Genomic DNA, 17,322 nt, shown 5'->3' with positions numbered 1-17,322 from the left:
TAGCCACATTTGTTCATTCTATAAACCAAGTAGTATGGTAGTTCCTGCTAATCTTGTCGTTCTGCTACTGGTGCTGATGCACTAGCTACTGCGGACACGGAGATATCAGAATGGCAAACACAGTCTTTAAAGGTCTCAACACCTTGGCTGCGCCTAGAAATTCTATCCATAAAAGTTATGAACAGAATCGGTGACAGAGGGCAACCATGGCGGAGTCCAACCCTCACTGGAAACGAGTCCGACTTACTGCCGGCAATGCGGACCAAGCTCTGACACCGGTCATACAGGGACCTGACAGCCCGTATCAAAGGGCCCGGTGCCCCATTCTCCCGGAGTACCCCCCATAAGACTCCCCGAGGGACACGATCGAACGCCTTCTCCAAGTCCACAAAACACATGTAGACTGGTTGGGTGAACTCCCATGACCCCTCCAAGACCCTGCTGAGGGTATAGAGCTGATCCAGTGTTCCACGGCCAGGATGAAAACCACACTGCTCTTCCTGTATCCGAGGTTCGACTATCCGAAGGACCCTCCTCTCCAGGACCCCCGAATAGACCTTACCAGGGAGGCTTAAGAGTGTGAGTCCCCTGTAGTTGGAACACACTCTCCGGTCCCCCTTTTTGAATAATTGGACAACCACCCCGGTCTGCCAATCCACAGGAACTGCCCCCGATGTCCATGCAATGTTGCAGAGTCGCGTTAACCAACACAACCCTACAACATCCAGAGCCTTAAGGAACTCCGGGCGAATCTCATCCACCCCCGGTGCCTTACCACCGAGGAGCTTTTTAACCACCTCGGTGACCTCAGCATCCGAAATTGGAGAGCCCACCCCAAGGTCCCCCGGTTCTGCTTCCTCAATGGAAGCAGAACCGGGGGACCTTGGGGTGGGCTCTCCAATTTCGGATGCTGAGGTGGGATTGAGGAGGTCTTTGAAGTATTCTGCCCACCGGCCCACAACGTCCCGAGTTGAGGTCAACAGCACACCACATCCACTATAAATAGTGTTTGTGGGATACTGCTTCCCCCCCCCTGAGACGCCGTATGGTGGACCAGAATCGCCTCGAAGCCGTACGGAAGTCATTTTCCATGGCCTCTCCGAACTCCTCCCACGCCCGAGTTTTTGCCTCAGCAACCACCCGTGCCGCATGCCGCTTGGACTGCCGGTACCCGTCAGCTGCTTCCGGAGTCCCATGGGCCAGAAAGGCCTGATAGGACTCCTTCTTCAGCCTGACAGCATCCCTCACCGCCGGTGTCCACCAGCGGGTTCGAGGATTGCCGCCACGACAGGCACCGACAACCTTGCGGCCACTGCTCAGGTAGGCCGCTTCAGCAATGGAGGTGCAGAACACGGCCCACTCGGACTCAATGTCCCCAACCTCCCCCGGAACGTGTTTGAAGCTCTCCCGGAGGTGGGAGTTGAAGCTCCGTCTGACAGGAGACTCTGCCAACCATTCCCAGCAGACCCTCACAATTCGTTTAGGACTGCCAGGTCTGACCGGCATCCTTCCCCACCATCGGAGCCAACTAACCACCAGGTAGTGGTCAGTGGAGAGCTCCGCTCCCCTCTTCACCCGAGTGTCCAAGACATGCGGCCGCAGATCAGATGACACGACAACAAAGTCTATCATTGAACTGCGGCCTAGGGTGTCCTGGTGCCAAGTGCACATATGGGCACCCTTATGCTTGAACATGGTGTTGGTTATGGACAATCCATGACGAGCACAGAAGTCCAATAACAAAACACCACTCGGGTTACGATCGGGAGGGCCATTTCTCCCAACCACACCTCTCCAGGTCTCACTGTCATTACCCACGTGAGCGTTGAAGTCCCCCAGCAGAACAAGGGAGTCCCCTGGAGGGGTGCTCTCCAACACCCCATCCAAAGACTCCAAAAAGGGTGGGTAGCCTGAACTGCTGTTCGGTGCATAGGCACAAACAACAGTCAGGACCCGTCCCCCCACCCGTAGGCGAAGGGAGGCTACCCTCTCGTTCACTGCGGTGAACCCCAACGTACAGGCCCCGAGATGGGGGGCAACAAGTATGCCAACCCCAGCTCGGCGCCTCTCTCCCGGGGCAACTCCAGAGTGAAAGAGTGTCCAACCCCTCTCAAGGAGACTGGTTCCAGAGCCAGAGCCGTGCGTCGAGGTGAGCCCGACTATTTCTAGCCAGAACCTCTCTAACTCGCACACCAACTCCGGCTCCTTCCCCTCCAGAGAGGTGACATTCCACGTCCCAAGAGCCAACTTCTGCAGCCGAGGATCAGATCGCCAGGGTCCATGCCTTCGGGCGCCACCCAAATCACACTGCACCCGACCCCTTTGGCCCCTCCCACAAGTGGTGAGCCCATTGGAAGGGGGGCCCCTGTCTCCTCTTCGGGCTATGCCCGGCCGAGCTCCATGGGCAAAAGACCGGCCACCAGGCGCTCGCCAGCGTGCCCCACCTCCAGGCCTGGCTCCAGAGTGGGGCCCCGGTGACCCGCGTCCAGGCGAGGGAACACTTAATCCAATGTTGTCTCTCTTCATTGGATTGTTTTATTTTTTCTTTTTGTGAAAAAGCCACTGTCTTAGAGTCTCTGTAAAACGTAAAATCCACCGGACATCCTATGTAAACACAGAGGTGGGTAGTCCAGGTCCAGAAATTAAAAATTCACCCGGGGTGGATTTTTACTGTTAACTAGTGTAAGCAGAATTGTTTTAAACATACACCTACCTAGCTCAATTGTACTTCGCTGGTGGTGTTCCATAGAGAAGATCTAACCATTTGTTCCTTGGCTCTGAATTACTGGGCAAAGCATATAACACTGATGTGATATTTGCACAAATAACACAGGAACAAACTTGTCATGTTGTTACCAGCACTGTTAGCTCCTATCTGACGCGATGGTGATTATTAAACCAAAGAAACCAAAAGATTTGGAACTAAAGAGAGCTGGCGAGATAAAATAAAGCGCAATCTAGTTCTTCCTATAATTGCCAGATTTATCCATTCTGAAAAGAAACTGCACCACAATGCACATATTAAAAAGCATTTGTTAGCATATTCAGTGCTATTACTCACCAAAAACGTATAAACTTTTACTTTAACGATAGGAATAAGTGTGTGGGATCTAAATGATCTTAAAGTGCGAATGAAAAGGACAGAAGGATTTGTTTTTCAGATTCATGCACAGTGGTTTATTAGCTAAAGGTGGGGGTCATGAGGCTTATGTCTGTGTCATGAGGATGGTATTTAAAGACTGCTTAAACTGTCTACTGTATCCATTACAGATATGTGGGGAATGCGTTACATTGACTGGTGGAAGCACTGAACAAAGAAAGAGGAAGACTGTAATGTTTGATTAATGTAAATGCTTCAGCATTCAGTTACACTTTGGTCAACATAATGGATACGTACTAAAGTAAGTCCATGACTTCATGGTCTAAATTTACGTTAAACAACAGCTCAAATGTAGTTTTTCGTAATGATCAGTGATGCGCGATAGACAAATGGGGAAATTTTGTTTTAATGTTTATCTGCACTGAGGCCCAACCTTGGTAATGTCTTCTTATTTTTATGACATTTTATATTTCAGATCCACTGTCTAAATATTCCTTGTAATACCTTATTATTATGCTATTTTGGTATCATTGTTATACCAGTGCCATATAATGAAGATTTCATTCTAAAACATTTCAAACAATGTTTTAGAAAAAAACATTGTTTGAAATAATAGTTATTGTTATAGGCCTAGTTGTTTTATTACATCAGCTGAACTACATCAGACTTGTGTTTTTAATTTTCTTTATGGCATGACAGCTTAAGAGTTTGTGCTTCGTTACAGAAAAAAGTAGACAGAAAAAAAATCTTTAAATATATCTAAACAGTTACTAAACATCAGTGTATAATGTATCAGTGTAATCGTCTGTAACCTTAAATTATGTTTTTTTTTTTTAGTTACTTAATAATATGTTTAACTAAATACTCAACCGGATTGCTCTAAAGATACTGTGAAATAAAGAAGTAGGAATGACCAGGTATAACTATAGTGTCAGTAGGCTTGGGTTAATTTAGGGTCAATATGCAGCTTTATGCAAATATTTGATTTTATAATAAAAATAAATAAAATATTTGAAAATAATTAATGCTGATTTTAGAGCAAACTGTTTTATTTAGAGCTTATTATTGTGCTGAAATATTTGTACATATGCATAAAAAGAATTAAAATGCACAAATATTAGAACACATTAGTATTTGTGGAAAGCTGATATAATAAATAAATATATTTAGAACATTCATACGAAAAGTAGTGGCACTTATGACTACTCCTAGGAGTTTACTATTATTACATTTATATTTGACTGTATTTATGTTTTACCTGCATTTGCTCTAATGTGACCTGATGATTTTTTTTTTTTTTACAGGAAATAACTCTTATTGGCAAAATACAATCAAAATGGTTTTAAATCAGGTGCCTAACCTCTGCACAGTACCTCTGCTGCTATATATCTTAGCAGTTGTTTTGACTGACATTGTAGTTCCAGGAAGCTGAAGCTCTCAGTCATTTGCAGAGGATTTGTGCAGCGATCTATCAGCAGTGAGTGAGTGCAGACATTAAGCTTTTACTGCTCAGCTCGCTTCACTGGGCCAGATGTGCTTTGCATATGTGCTTTGATGCAGGCACAGTATTCCCTCACTCACAGTGCATCTGAAATTAACCTCTATAATACTGTATAAATTATGTAAACTACATATCAGACCACCTGTCAGTTTTACTGTGCTTTTTAAGGGGCAGGGTTTGAAAAGTTTGAAAACTTTAACTGTGGATGAGCTTGTCATCAATCTTGGGACAAAACGCTTTATTCCTTATTCACAGAGTTGAATGTATGAGCTGGAGTTTTAAAAAATAATGTAATCTTACTGTAATCTAGTGTGAAAACAACCTCTGCTGCAGGTCAGCATGCCCAGTCTACTAAAAGCAGTGTTGGACAAACACACACCATGTGGTGAGATTCCTGTGGTCTCTCTGCCATCATTTCCTTCTGATTCCCAGTCGGCCATCTGCCAGCAGCTCCCCACCCAAATCCCCCAAACTGCGACTGTCACCCCATGCTGACACACAAACACACACACACACACACAAACACACACACACACACACAGTTCTCCTTGCATAACATACACCTCTGCAGACTCCCCCAAATCCACCCGCTAACCCACAAACTCGCCTACGCAAAAATTCTCTCTCTCGCTCTCTCTCACACACACACACACACACACACACACACACACACACACACACACACACACACACACACACATACATACACACACATACATACACACACACACACACACACACACACACACACACACATACATACACACACATACATACACACACATACATACACACACACACACACATACACATACATACACACACATACATACACACACACACACTGGGCACTTACCCACCTACCGAGACCTCAAAAGGGCTGGAAAAACAACAGCGGTGTTGGAAAAAAGGGGAGCTGTGGAGTGGATTTGCGTCAGAGTGCTCTACTATCATAAACATTGGCAACACACTCTGACACACACACACACACACACACACACACACAGACACACACATTGAGAGATGGAGATGCTCTCAGTCTAAGGCCTGACTGCTGATCCCCTACTGTGGGTCAAATAGGCCAATTTTGTGCAAAACAAACCCTCCTTCAGTCACAGATCACAGCAGGGTTGTGAAGGTGAAACAATATGCAGGACATGTGATCCATGTACAATACACTCTTTATTTTTTGGTTCAAAATCTTTTTTTTTTTTGACACAACTTATAGTGAATAATTAGTGAAAAATATGCCTCAAAGACTTGATGCCATAGAAGAGCTATTTTTTTCATTAAGATTGTTTTTTCTAACAGATGTGTGAGTATGAAGACTCTTTAGATAACATTTAGGTAAAGTTCCTTTAAAGACCGGTAACAGATTCTTCCCATTCACACACCTCCAAATCTTGTTAATGCTTTAATATTCCATGTAATTCTGTAGAGTACCAATATGATTCAACTACTTCAACTTTTGCTGCCGACCACAGTACATTTATTATTTATTATTTTAAAAGCCTGGTTCTGTTTAACAGAAGACCAATTTAAATCAAAATGCACAAATAGAGATTAGCATGTGTTTTTTTTTTATACTGTGGAATAAACAGTGTATAAACAGCGGAAACCATGGACAAACATAGCACAGCTATCATAGTAATGTCAAGTCAAGTAGTTTTATTGTCAAAACTGCATATGTATAAGAGGATTGAAATTGCGTTACTCTCCTTCCCGAAGTTACATAAAAAAAAACACACAAAGTGACAGTTGCCTAAAGTACAGCTAAATAAAATTATAAATAATAGAAAAATAAAATAGAAACTAACAAGGTTACAGATATGCATGAGACAAGAGACACAAGACAATAGTGCAATATAAGAGTAAATAAAAATAAAATATATATATATATATATATATAATGTGTGTGTGACAGCAAATGAGTGCATTACAATGCACACAGAGCGTGTACTATTGATGAAATGGTAAAATAATTTCACAAATAAAATTTCAGCACAGAATCTTCCTGCATTCGTTCCCACAGTTCCACAGTCTTATCTCTCAGTTCTATCTCTGTTCATCAAGAGGGAGTCAGGCCTTGTGGCTCAAGGCAGAACTCCAGCCCAGCTTTTAGAGCTCTCTCTTTCTTTGTTCTACACTGACACTACATCTCACACATATCTCACCCCCTCTCCCCCTGTCTCAGCCCCAGTAGCAGATATTAGCATGTATATTGGAACACCCCAGGTCATAATGCACCTTTTTTTTCCAGGAATCTTTCTTTTTTATGCTCTTGTCTGAACAGGTTTTGTATAAGCACATACACACACACACACACACACACACAATCACAATCTAGTCCATTATATACCGGATGTTGAACTTGTGGACCACTCACATAAAGGAGACTATGTAAACCCCACTTACGCTTGAACAGTGCTTCATCTTAGCCTGTGTGAGGTCCACTTCATCATGAATATAATGGATGCTCTTGTAAACACTCAGCGTGCGCCTGTTCCAGCCTGTTCTCCGGGCTGCGTCGCTAACAAGCCTCAGCTCTGCTGGTTTGATGGACCAGAGAATGTACTGTAAAGTTGTGCACATACAGATACAGACCTGCAGTTAACCTAATGGGCTGATAATGGATGGAGACATTAAACGTATGGTGTACCGATGGAGAGATGGCGAGAGAAAGAGAGACGGGTGGATGGAGTTAGGAAATGAGCGAAAAGAGAAAGAAAGGAAGGAGAGAGCGAGAGAGATCAGATCTTTGGCTGCTCAGTGTAACGAGGTTATCAATGGGAAATTAGAGCCAGCAAATGGCCTGAACTGACTTAATTTCCTGCATTTATGCCCACTTACATTCTAGAGGTGTGCCAAAAAATCGATTCACATAAGAATCTTGATTCTCATTTACTACGATTCAGAATCGATTTAAAATGTCCCAAAATCGATTCTAAGGTCCAATCCCATTTCTTCCCTTGGCCCTACCCCTCACGGTAAGTTCACACTGCAGCGGCACGAAGCGTTTTTCGCTCCGCCTCCCACTGCCCAAAGCGACCGTGGCCGCTGCAGTTTGAACTTACCGTCAGACCCACACAGAGCGTAGGTGTATGAGAATCACCGGTAAGATGGCAGAACAAGCACTATATTACCTTAGATTAACGTGTAGTTTTAATGTTTTATGGCAGAATGCTTCATAACAAGCATAAAAAAGATCGCTAGTAGTTAGTTTCAGTTTCTGTTAGCTAGCTAACTAGCTAACTTTCCAGTTCCACCTTAAATAACGCTACAGGTGGCAGCGGGCTGCAGCATTTAAGGCGGAACGGAAAAATAACAATAAGCTAATCAGAGCTAATTTCAGCTCCCCATCACAGAGGAATTAAGGAATGGACAATATGAATTAATTTCTCCACCTCCTGCCCCCTTTCTGAAGAAATACAACGGCCTAAAATTAACTAGTTAATCAGCAGCTGCTCCTGAACTTTAGCGCTCCACTGCTATCATCACATCAGCCCAGCAGCGTCACCTACACACCACCGCTAGTAGCCTTATAATAAAGCAGTGTTATTTATTATTTATTTATTGTTCATTAACGTCATTGTGATATCCCAGTGATTCCTCTGTCACTGAAGACCCACATTCCTGCACATTTTATTGTTTTTGTAACACATTACCTTCTCCAGGACCAGTGTATATTTTGGAGGCTTTTTTTTCAATAAGTTTTCAATAAATTTTTATAAATCAAATCGTTTTGAATCAAAAATCGATTTTGAATCGAATCGTGGCCCCCAAAATCGGAATCGAATCGAATCGTGAGATAAGATTCCCACCCCTATTACATTCTATCCCAGAATGCTTTGGGATGTGGGATGAATGGAGCTTTGTCTTCAGACATTCCATGCTTGTTCTAATAAGCCCATACACACAGATACACAAGCAGGCGTGCAGATGACTGTGAACGCTAGCAGTCCATCAGCTGTGCTCAGTATTTCCAGAAGGCCTGAAATCATATTATATCATGTAATTGTACGTCTTAGCTTGTAAGATGACGTAAAAGGACTATGTACGTAAATACAGGAATCTAGAATTTGTATTAGAAGGTTTGTATTAGAATCTTAATGGAGCTACGAAGACTTTATCCTCTGCTTCAGATTAATTATTTCATGTTATGACAGTATTGATCTTCGGAGTGGGATGAGTTGTAGTGGGATATGTGATCCACTGCTAATTACCAAACATTATTAGCTCATCTCACAGATATTGCAAATATTGTTGTGGCTGTAATCAATCAAATGCACACAGCAATAATGGTAAAAAAAAGTGAAAGTAAGAGAAGCCTTGCTCTGAGTGATCTATCAGACTAAAACGCTGTCACTGTGATCAGTGCCAGTTTGAATCCCAGATTCTTATTGCCCTCAGCAGCCGGAGTCAGAGGGAGCACAATTGATCATTCTTTCTCTTGATGAGTAGATGATTCTGTTATGATAGTGGCTGAGCGGAGTTGCATAACTGTCCTCCAAGCATGCTGGATACCCAGTGATTCTGCATCAGTGACATTTCTTATAGAGGCGGTGGCTGACTTCACATATATTGGGGGGATGTCAAGGTGTTTTCACACCTGTAGTTTGTTTCTCTGGTCCAAATCAGTTCATTTTAAGTTTGTTTGCTTAGAGGATTTTCCTCCTCTGTTTGGTTTGTTTTCACACAGGCTAAAACCTACACATACCAAAATGTGGCCCAATAAACCATGCAAGCATGTTGTCTTCTCTAATTGGTCAGAGCAGTCTGGCACTGGCGTTTATCAAATTCAGTTTAGACTGGGCTTTAGATATTATTAGATGTATCTGAAAGTCTAATATGTTTTCTGTTTCTTTCTGCAGTCTCGACGTGTATAACTACGTGTAAGAAGGTAGCTCCTCCCCCTGTGCCCCCTCGGACCACCTCCAAACCCTTCATCTCTGTAACGGTGCAGAGCAGCACCGAGTCAGCCCAGGACGGATACCTCGACAACCACGACCGCAAGAGCGAGGTCAACAGTCAGTCAGGCCACAGCAACTCCTCCGACAGCCTCGACAGCACACGGGCCAACAGCCTGGCCAAAGGCTCGCGGCCGCAGCTGCCTGTGGCAACCCCTCGCGAGCCGCAGATCCCCGCAGCAGTGGTGGTTTGTCCCGAGGCCCCTCGAGAGCACCACAATGAGCAGGTGAAGGGGGTCGGTCTTGCAACGGACGAGCCGAGAACAGAGCACGTACCTCGTCGGAAACTCTCGTCCATTGGAATACAGGTTAGTTGGATGCTCAGGTTTAATGTGACTTGTTCAGTAACTGTCATGCAAACATTATGTAAAATGTTTAGTCATACAGCTCTGGGGGGAAAAAAAGACCGCATCATGAGTTTCTTTGATTTTAGGAATCTGAAAACCTCTGAAATATAATCAATAGAAAGATGGACTGCTGGACGTTTTGCACCAGGAGTGACATAAAGTTATCCAAAAGCAGTGTGCAAGACTGGTGGAGGAGAACATGCCAAGATGCATGAAAACTGTGATTAAAAAACAGGATTATTCCACCAAATATTGATTTCTGAACTCTTAAACCTTTACCAATATGAACTTGTTTTCTTTGCATTATTTGTGGTCTTAAAGCTCTGCATCTTTTTTGTTATTTTGGACATTTCTACTTTTCTGCAAATAAATGCCCTAAATTACAATATTTTTATTTGGAATTTATAGAATAAAACAGCAATGTTCATTTTACTCAAACATATACCTATAAATAGCTAAATCAGAGAAACTGATTTATAAACTGAAGTGGACTCTTATTTTTTCCAGAGCTGTATATTGTCAAATATTGGAGCTTAAATCTTATATATAATAATTAGTTGCATGATTTTGAGGTTTGAGCCCCTCTTTTATTGGCTGGTATGTGGCCTGTGTGTAGATATAGTGTTCCTGTTCTCTTCGTCTTTTCTTGGCGTGGTGGCTGAAGAGATGGCAGCCAGTCAGCTTGGGGTTAGCTTTTAGCCTAGCATAGATACTCAAGGAAGTTTGGCTTCTTTGTGCAGTGTGGTGCTTTTAAGTTCTTCTTTTGTTGTGGATTAGCTCTAATCCACAACTAATATAGTCTAATATAGTCCAGTGTGTTTGTAAGAATAGATGTTGGATAGCTTTTGGCCTAGGTTGGAAACCAGCTCACTTTCCTGGCCTGAGCTTCCTCAATTGTTGAGTTTGAGTTACCCTTTCACAGACACTGACACTACACTAGCACTCTCCCAAAGTGACTATAGCATTTTACTGCTTTACAGCTTTAGGGCCTGAAATGCTTTCACTAGAGGGCGGAATTTATGACAACTTTGACCTTTGCGTACATTTGTCTCACTACATCAGTAGGCAGCGTTCTTCTTTTTCTTAATGCCACAGTGGAGTCTCTGATGTTTGCTCCCTCCTGTTTGTTTATCAGAGATCTGATCTTGCTTGTGGCTTGTTGTACACTGTCATTAGTAATGGAGATCTGATTGATTGTCTGGTACGCAGTGTTAACGCTCAGGTTGGGCTTGGAAACTTTGTGCTGTGGGCTGGTTAGTGCATATCGTCGCTGTCCTATGAAAAACACTTATCTCCATTTTTGTCGATTTTTAGTTTACTACATAATTTGAACAGACAAACTGTCCCTTACTCTGTGCCAAAATTTCTTGATGAACGGACCAATCGAAACTCTTCAAAATTGCCTGAAATAAACTGTTTTTACATTGACTTCCATTGAAAGTTTACAAGTTTTTTTCTCACTCCTGTAAAGTTGCTGTTTTGGAGAGAAGTATTTTTTATTGGACAGCAACAATTTGTTTGAATGTAGGTCTGATTTAAAACTCCAGTACATGCAACACTAAATTGCTAAAAGTATTTAATCATCTTCCTTCGCACACATATATTAACTTGAGTGACAATACATTCTTAATCCATAGGGTTTAATATGATGCTAGTCCACCCTATTGTAGCTAAACCACTTTTGGTCTTCTAGTAAATCTTTCTCTTTTGGGAAAATGAAAGGATTTTAAATGTGCCTTATCAGTTCCTAAATGGCTCAGGTTGAGTGTGTTAGAGCTTTTGCTTATATCACTTTCTGCTGACTTAAATGTGCTGACTTTTATGTTTTAAATCTGTGTTTAAATGCTAGGTGGACTGCATCCAGGAAATCCAGAGTCGAGTGGAGACGCCGCCGTTGGCCAGATTTCAGTCGATCGGAGTGCAAGTGGAGGACGGCTGGACGTGAGTGTTTCCCGTCCTGGTGCTTTCCTCTTCCTGTTTCCTCTGACACACTAACAGCTGATTTTATTAATATCCTTCAGTGAGCAAAGGAAGACGTCACCCTTATTCTATGCGCTGTAGTTCATAGCAATGTTTTCATAGGAATGGCTAAAAAAGCTTCTGTGCTTCACACACTAAAGAACACTGTCTATAATATCTGTAAAGATCATATCACAGAGTTTGCTGTGCATTTCCTGCCACAGGCTTCTGTAAGACTCAGCTGCTGTTTCTCAGTGTACTGTAACAGTAGATTCAGCAGTTTCTCAGTCAGGTTTTCACCTTGAGCTGTATTTCCTGTATGTGCATAGGTTTTATATCAGTGATACATAAGACACAAGCCAAGGTCAGATGCTAGTCATGCTTTTCTTACAAGCACTTTGGCTAAAACCTGCCAGTCAAAACGAAATACAATATACTGCTTTAGTAGAGACTTGCTTGAATCAAATCAGTACAGAATTTTGAATTCTTTAGTAATACCATGTTACTGTTCATTATAGGGTCCTTGGTAATAGTAAATTTGCATAATTTTCATTGGTCATAAATTTTTTTATGTACAAAATCTAAACAAATTATGTAAAAGAAATAATAGTAAAAAAAAAAAAAAAAAAAAAAGCTTATATTTATTGTCAATGTGCCGAGTACAGTTACAGAGCCAATAAAATGCAGTTAATATCTAACCAGAGGTGCAATATACAGTTTAATATAATTAGATGTACATGTTATAGTAGTAAGCAGTATGCATATACTAGGAGCAACAATGCAAATTAAGGTGTAAACTCAGAGCAGGTCAAGTAGACCGTAATAATATCTGCAGTGGATTATTATCAAAGAACATTACTGTACAAAATGAGTAACATGGTGATAGGCTTGACAAATATGAATAAAGTGCATTAACAGTACAGAGGGTGCAAGGATGCAGATAAGTGACAGTGGAATGTTAAAGTGTCAAATAAAAAGAAAGTGACAATTGATCAAAAAAAATGAATGCACATGGTTTTTGCATGGCAACACAAACAACATATGTGTAAGAGAAGTATGAGTGTAAAGATCTTTTTAGATATCTAATGAACTTTTGTCTTGCTTGATTTATGGTTACATGCTTGTTATGTCATGCTGCGCTGTCCCATGGACAGATACAGTAATCTTATTTACTTACTAACATAAATTTGACTCAGTATTGTCAGTACTACACAGAATTTCTGATTCAGTGAGCTACAAGTGAGGAGAAATTCATCTAAGATGATGCACGTTTTGGGGGCTCCAGTTTGCTAAGGGCTGCCACTGGGATTAGGAGACTGTTGGTTCGAATCCTGTTCATGTAGCTTGCCATCGGCTACCGTAGCCTAGAGAGAGTACAATTGGCCTTGCTCTCTCTGGGTGGGTAGATGGCTCTCTCTCCACATCACAAAGGGTGATGTCAATCAGCACAGGGCGTCTTTGAGCTGATGTATCAGAAACTGCGACTCGGCAATGATGCATCAGCAGCAGTTCAAAAAGAGGCGGTGGCTGACTTCACATGTATTAGAGGAGGCATGTGTTAGTCTTCACCCTCCTGGTGTTGGAACATCACTAGTGATAGGGGGAGTCCTAATGAGTGGGTTGGGTATTTGGCCAATGGGTATATTGAAAATGGGGAAAAATGATGAAAAAATGATGCATGTTTTTATAAGTGTGATATTTATGCTGTCTAAGCATTAAAATAGTCATTTTTGATTTGTTGGTGTTTGTATATGCAGGCTCAGCCGCTCCAGTAGCATGGCCTCTAAGCAGGAAACTGACTCAGACACACAAGATCTCTCGCTTACTTCTGTCACCACCATCACGTCCAACAACGCCTGCAGACCCACCGAGAAGAAAGTCATGGTCAACAGCGCTAGCCAATCAGTGGACTTCTCCACTCAACTCTCCCTCGACAACGGTAGCCATGATGACGATATCGTGGTGACCAGCGGGCCCTCCCGACAGCTTCTGACCAACCGATCGACGACGAGGAGTAGTTCTTCCTCTTTCTCAGAGAGTTTAGACCCCGCCCTGGACCCCTCCTCACTACCCCCACCAGACCCCTGGTTGGAGAGCGGGAACGGGACGGGGAACGGAGGTCCCACACAAACGACGTCAGGCACGATGTGCAGGCGGGATGGTCACTGGTTTCTAAAGCTCCTGCAGGCGGAGACGGGGCGGATGGAGGGATGGTGTAAGCAGATGGATGAGGAAACCAAAGAGCACCAGCTCTCTGAGGAGGGTAAGAATGAGTGTGTGGTTGTTTAAAGCAAGTTTAAAACTATTTGATTCGAAATACAAACGTTCATTAACTATTGGCACATAATCAAGCTTGGAAAACAGCGAGCATCTTGGATAACATACTCCATGTCTGCCGAGGCTGGCTGCTTTACCTGCTAGCATCACAGCTTTAACCTGGCCAAGTCCAACTGTTAGCATTAAGGCTAACCCGCTGTTCTAGACTTCATAACGGAGATGTGTATATATAGTAAGGTACAGAGGTGATACAAATCATATCAAAGACCTAAACATTCCCTATGCCTTTGTTTAGGCCAATAACTATGAGCGAGTAATCCAGCTCGAAAAAACAGTTAACATTGTGGCTAACCCGCTATTCTCAGCTTCACAGTATAAGTAAAGATCCCTCAAACCATTAGTTTATTACATTAATTAACTAACAAATAATAATAATGGACATTCATTTTGATTTTATTTTATTTAGTCTTTTCTTAGTAAACTAGTAAACATCTAAATTGTGTTTAATCTTTGTGTCTCAAATAAAGACGCATTAGCCCCTTTTCATCTCAAATAAAGTCTAGGATCCCCTGAAAATCCTGCATCAACCAAAAGTAAGAAATATACAAATTAAGAGACCACTTCAGTTGCTTAATCAGTTACTCTGATTTTGCTATTTATAGGTATATGTTTGGAGTTAAATAAACATTGCTGTTTTATTCTATAAACTACAGACAACATTTCTCCCAAATTCCAGATAACAATATTGTCATTTAGAGCATTTATTTGCAGAAAATGAGAAATGGCTGAAATAATAAAAAAGAGGCAGAGCTTTCAGACCTCAAATAATGCAAAGAAAACAAGTTCATATTCATAAAGTTTTAAGAGTTTAGAAATCAAAGAAAGAATATTTGGTGGAATAACCCTGGTTTGTAATCACAGTTTTCATGCATCTTAGCATGGTCTCCTCCACCAGTCTTACACTCTGCTTTTGGATAACTTGACGCCTTTACTCCTGGTGCAGAAATTCAAGCAGTTCAGTTTGGTTTGATGTCTTGTGATCATCCATCTTCCTCTTGATCTGGGACTTTTTAAATTAATTTTCTTTCTGTATATCGTATACATATTTTGGTTCAGAATAAATGTATTTTATTTTAATTCAGTTGTTTTGGTAAGATGAAGTGACTGACATCAACATCCGGTTTACTCGAATCTCGTTCATGTAGCTTGCCTCAGCTGCCGGAGCCCTGAGATAGCACAATTGGCCTTGCTCTCTCTGGGTGGGTAGATGGCGCTCTCTCCCCACATCACTCCAAAGGTCTTCACCCTCGTAGTGTTGGGGCATTACTGGTGATGGGGGAGTTCTAATGAGTTGAAAAAAAGTTACCACTTAGCATCGTACCATCTGCACTGTAAGTGATTGCGGAAGCAGGCTCAAGCACAACTGAAAACAAAGGTTTAGTTTTAAAGATGTAGCAGCCCTAATAAATGTGTAACAAGTTCTTTTCCAGCTGAATGTTCTGCAGGGTATAATTCTACTCTGGCTTAATTACAGACTTTGGGAAACAAAAACTCAGACTGCGAGCGCATCTGCATCTGGTCCCGAGAGTTTAAATAGCTGTTTCTGTCGAGAGCTGTTGAAATGGTGGTAAATCAAGTGGTACAGTATATTTAATCAGCTGCTCCTTCTGCTCTCACACAGTTTCACCCAATGTCTGGACATTTAGGCTTTATAAACCAGCTTTATATATATATATATATATATATATATATATATATATATATATATATATATATATATATATATATATATATATATATATATATATAGGAAAAAATGTCTGGGGGATCTTTTTAGACAGTAGTGGAATATAAACCTTACACCTTAATAGTATAGTAACCTTAAACATATTTATGTGCATATTTTACGAAAATATGTGTATGCTCTATTCAAGATTATAATCATATGTTTGTTCATCAGTTCATTATAATAATACACTGGATCAGAACATTCTAAAATTGATGCAGTTAAATTACTACTATTATTATTATTGTTCTGCTGCATAACAATGCACATACAGATTTACACCCCTAGACTGTCTGTAAGGCTTGTCCGGGTCCTAAAAACTGAAAGCCATAATTGACGGAAGCCTCTGTGGTAGACTGATCTCTGAGTTCATCTCCAGGACAAACAACCACACATTTGCTGTGTATGTGTATGTATGTATGTGTGTGTGTATGTGTGTGTGCAATTTAGGCCGCTGTTAAAGCGCTAATCTGTGGTTTAATCAGGGCCTAAGTAGATTATCGTAATTCAGATTACACGCCTGTCTGTCTCCTCACAACAGGTATCACACACACACAAACACACATGTGCGCATGCTCTCACTCTCTGGTCCCAACATCATTCTGATTTGTATTTAGATGCACACAGAAGCTTAAAAACCTAAAGCCTCACAATTAAACTATTTCAACAGAGATAGTTTAATTAAAACAAACCTTGGTGCTATAAAAAAAAAACATTTATCAAGAACCCATAAAACACTACAGTAGATGTAGCCCTGGTGTTCACCAGACTAGCATGATCTCACAGTGCATTTGTACTTCAGTTCTCTTGGTTCAGACTGAAGCTAAAAAAATCATACAATAGCCCATACTGTCAATCCAATGTCTGTAGAAATCATCGACGCCCTCTCAGCTAGCAATATCTGGTTGGTAGAATGTTTTCTGAATGTTAGACAAAACATTCTAAGAATGTTAACTGTGTCAACTTTTCTGGCCGTTCTTAGAACGTTTTTATTTAACGTTTTTAAACATACTGGTAAAATTGTGCCAATTTTTTATTTTTTTAATTTGCAAATGTTACTTTTAACGTTTTCTATAATATTAGTCTGTAATATTTGTCTAGCTTGGAATGTTATGTGAGAAGCATTCTAATAACATTGTAATGCAAACCTTTATTATGTTTTTTAAAATGTTTTCTGGAACATTCTTTCTGTAACATTACAGACTAACCTTCCTGGAACCTTTTCAAAACGTTGCTAAACGTCCTTATTTCATATTCTGTTAACTGGGCTGATTCCTCTCTCCTCCATTCTATAGAATTAAAGCCAAACTGTCTACCTCATATCAAGTTCTCAACCAAAGTCTGTGTAGTAGAGACCAGAGGTGGAGCCAGACATGTCTCTGCTC

At 41.5% G+C, this 17,322-nt stretch overlaps 1 protein-coding gene across 4 annotated transcripts in view; it reads left to right on the top strand.

The window, feature by feature from the left end:
* dlgap4b (discs, large (Drosophila) homolog-associated protein 4b) overlaps nt 1-17,322 on the top strand; it is a 194,114-nt gene that overhangs the window by 165,095 nt on the left and 11,697 nt on the right. For all 4 annotated transcript variants that reach the window (XM_022675702.2, XM_022675700.2, XM_022675704.2 and 1 more), the window contains 3 exons: nt 9,473-9,876; nt 11,765-11,856; nt 13,632-14,137. In XM_022675702.2, the coding sequence (XP_022531423.1) occupies nt 9,473-9,876; nt 11,765-11,856; nt 13,632-14,137 (1,002 nt within the window). The remainder of the gene's footprint in view (nt 1-9,472; nt 9,877-11,764; nt 11,857-13,631; nt 14,138-17,322) is intronic.

Source organism: Astyanax mexicanus, chromosome 5 (assembly GCF_023375975.1).
Source record: "Astyanax mexicanus isolate ESR-SI-001 chromosome 5, AstMex3_surface, whole genome shotgun sequence".
Classification (NCBI taxonomy): domain Eukaryota; kingdom Metazoa; phylum Chordata; class Actinopteri; order Characiformes; family Acestrorhamphidae; genus Astyanax; species Astyanax mexicanus.
The sequence above is the reverse complement of the archived record's forward strand: the minus strand, read 5'-3'. Positions and strand labels throughout refer to the sequence as shown.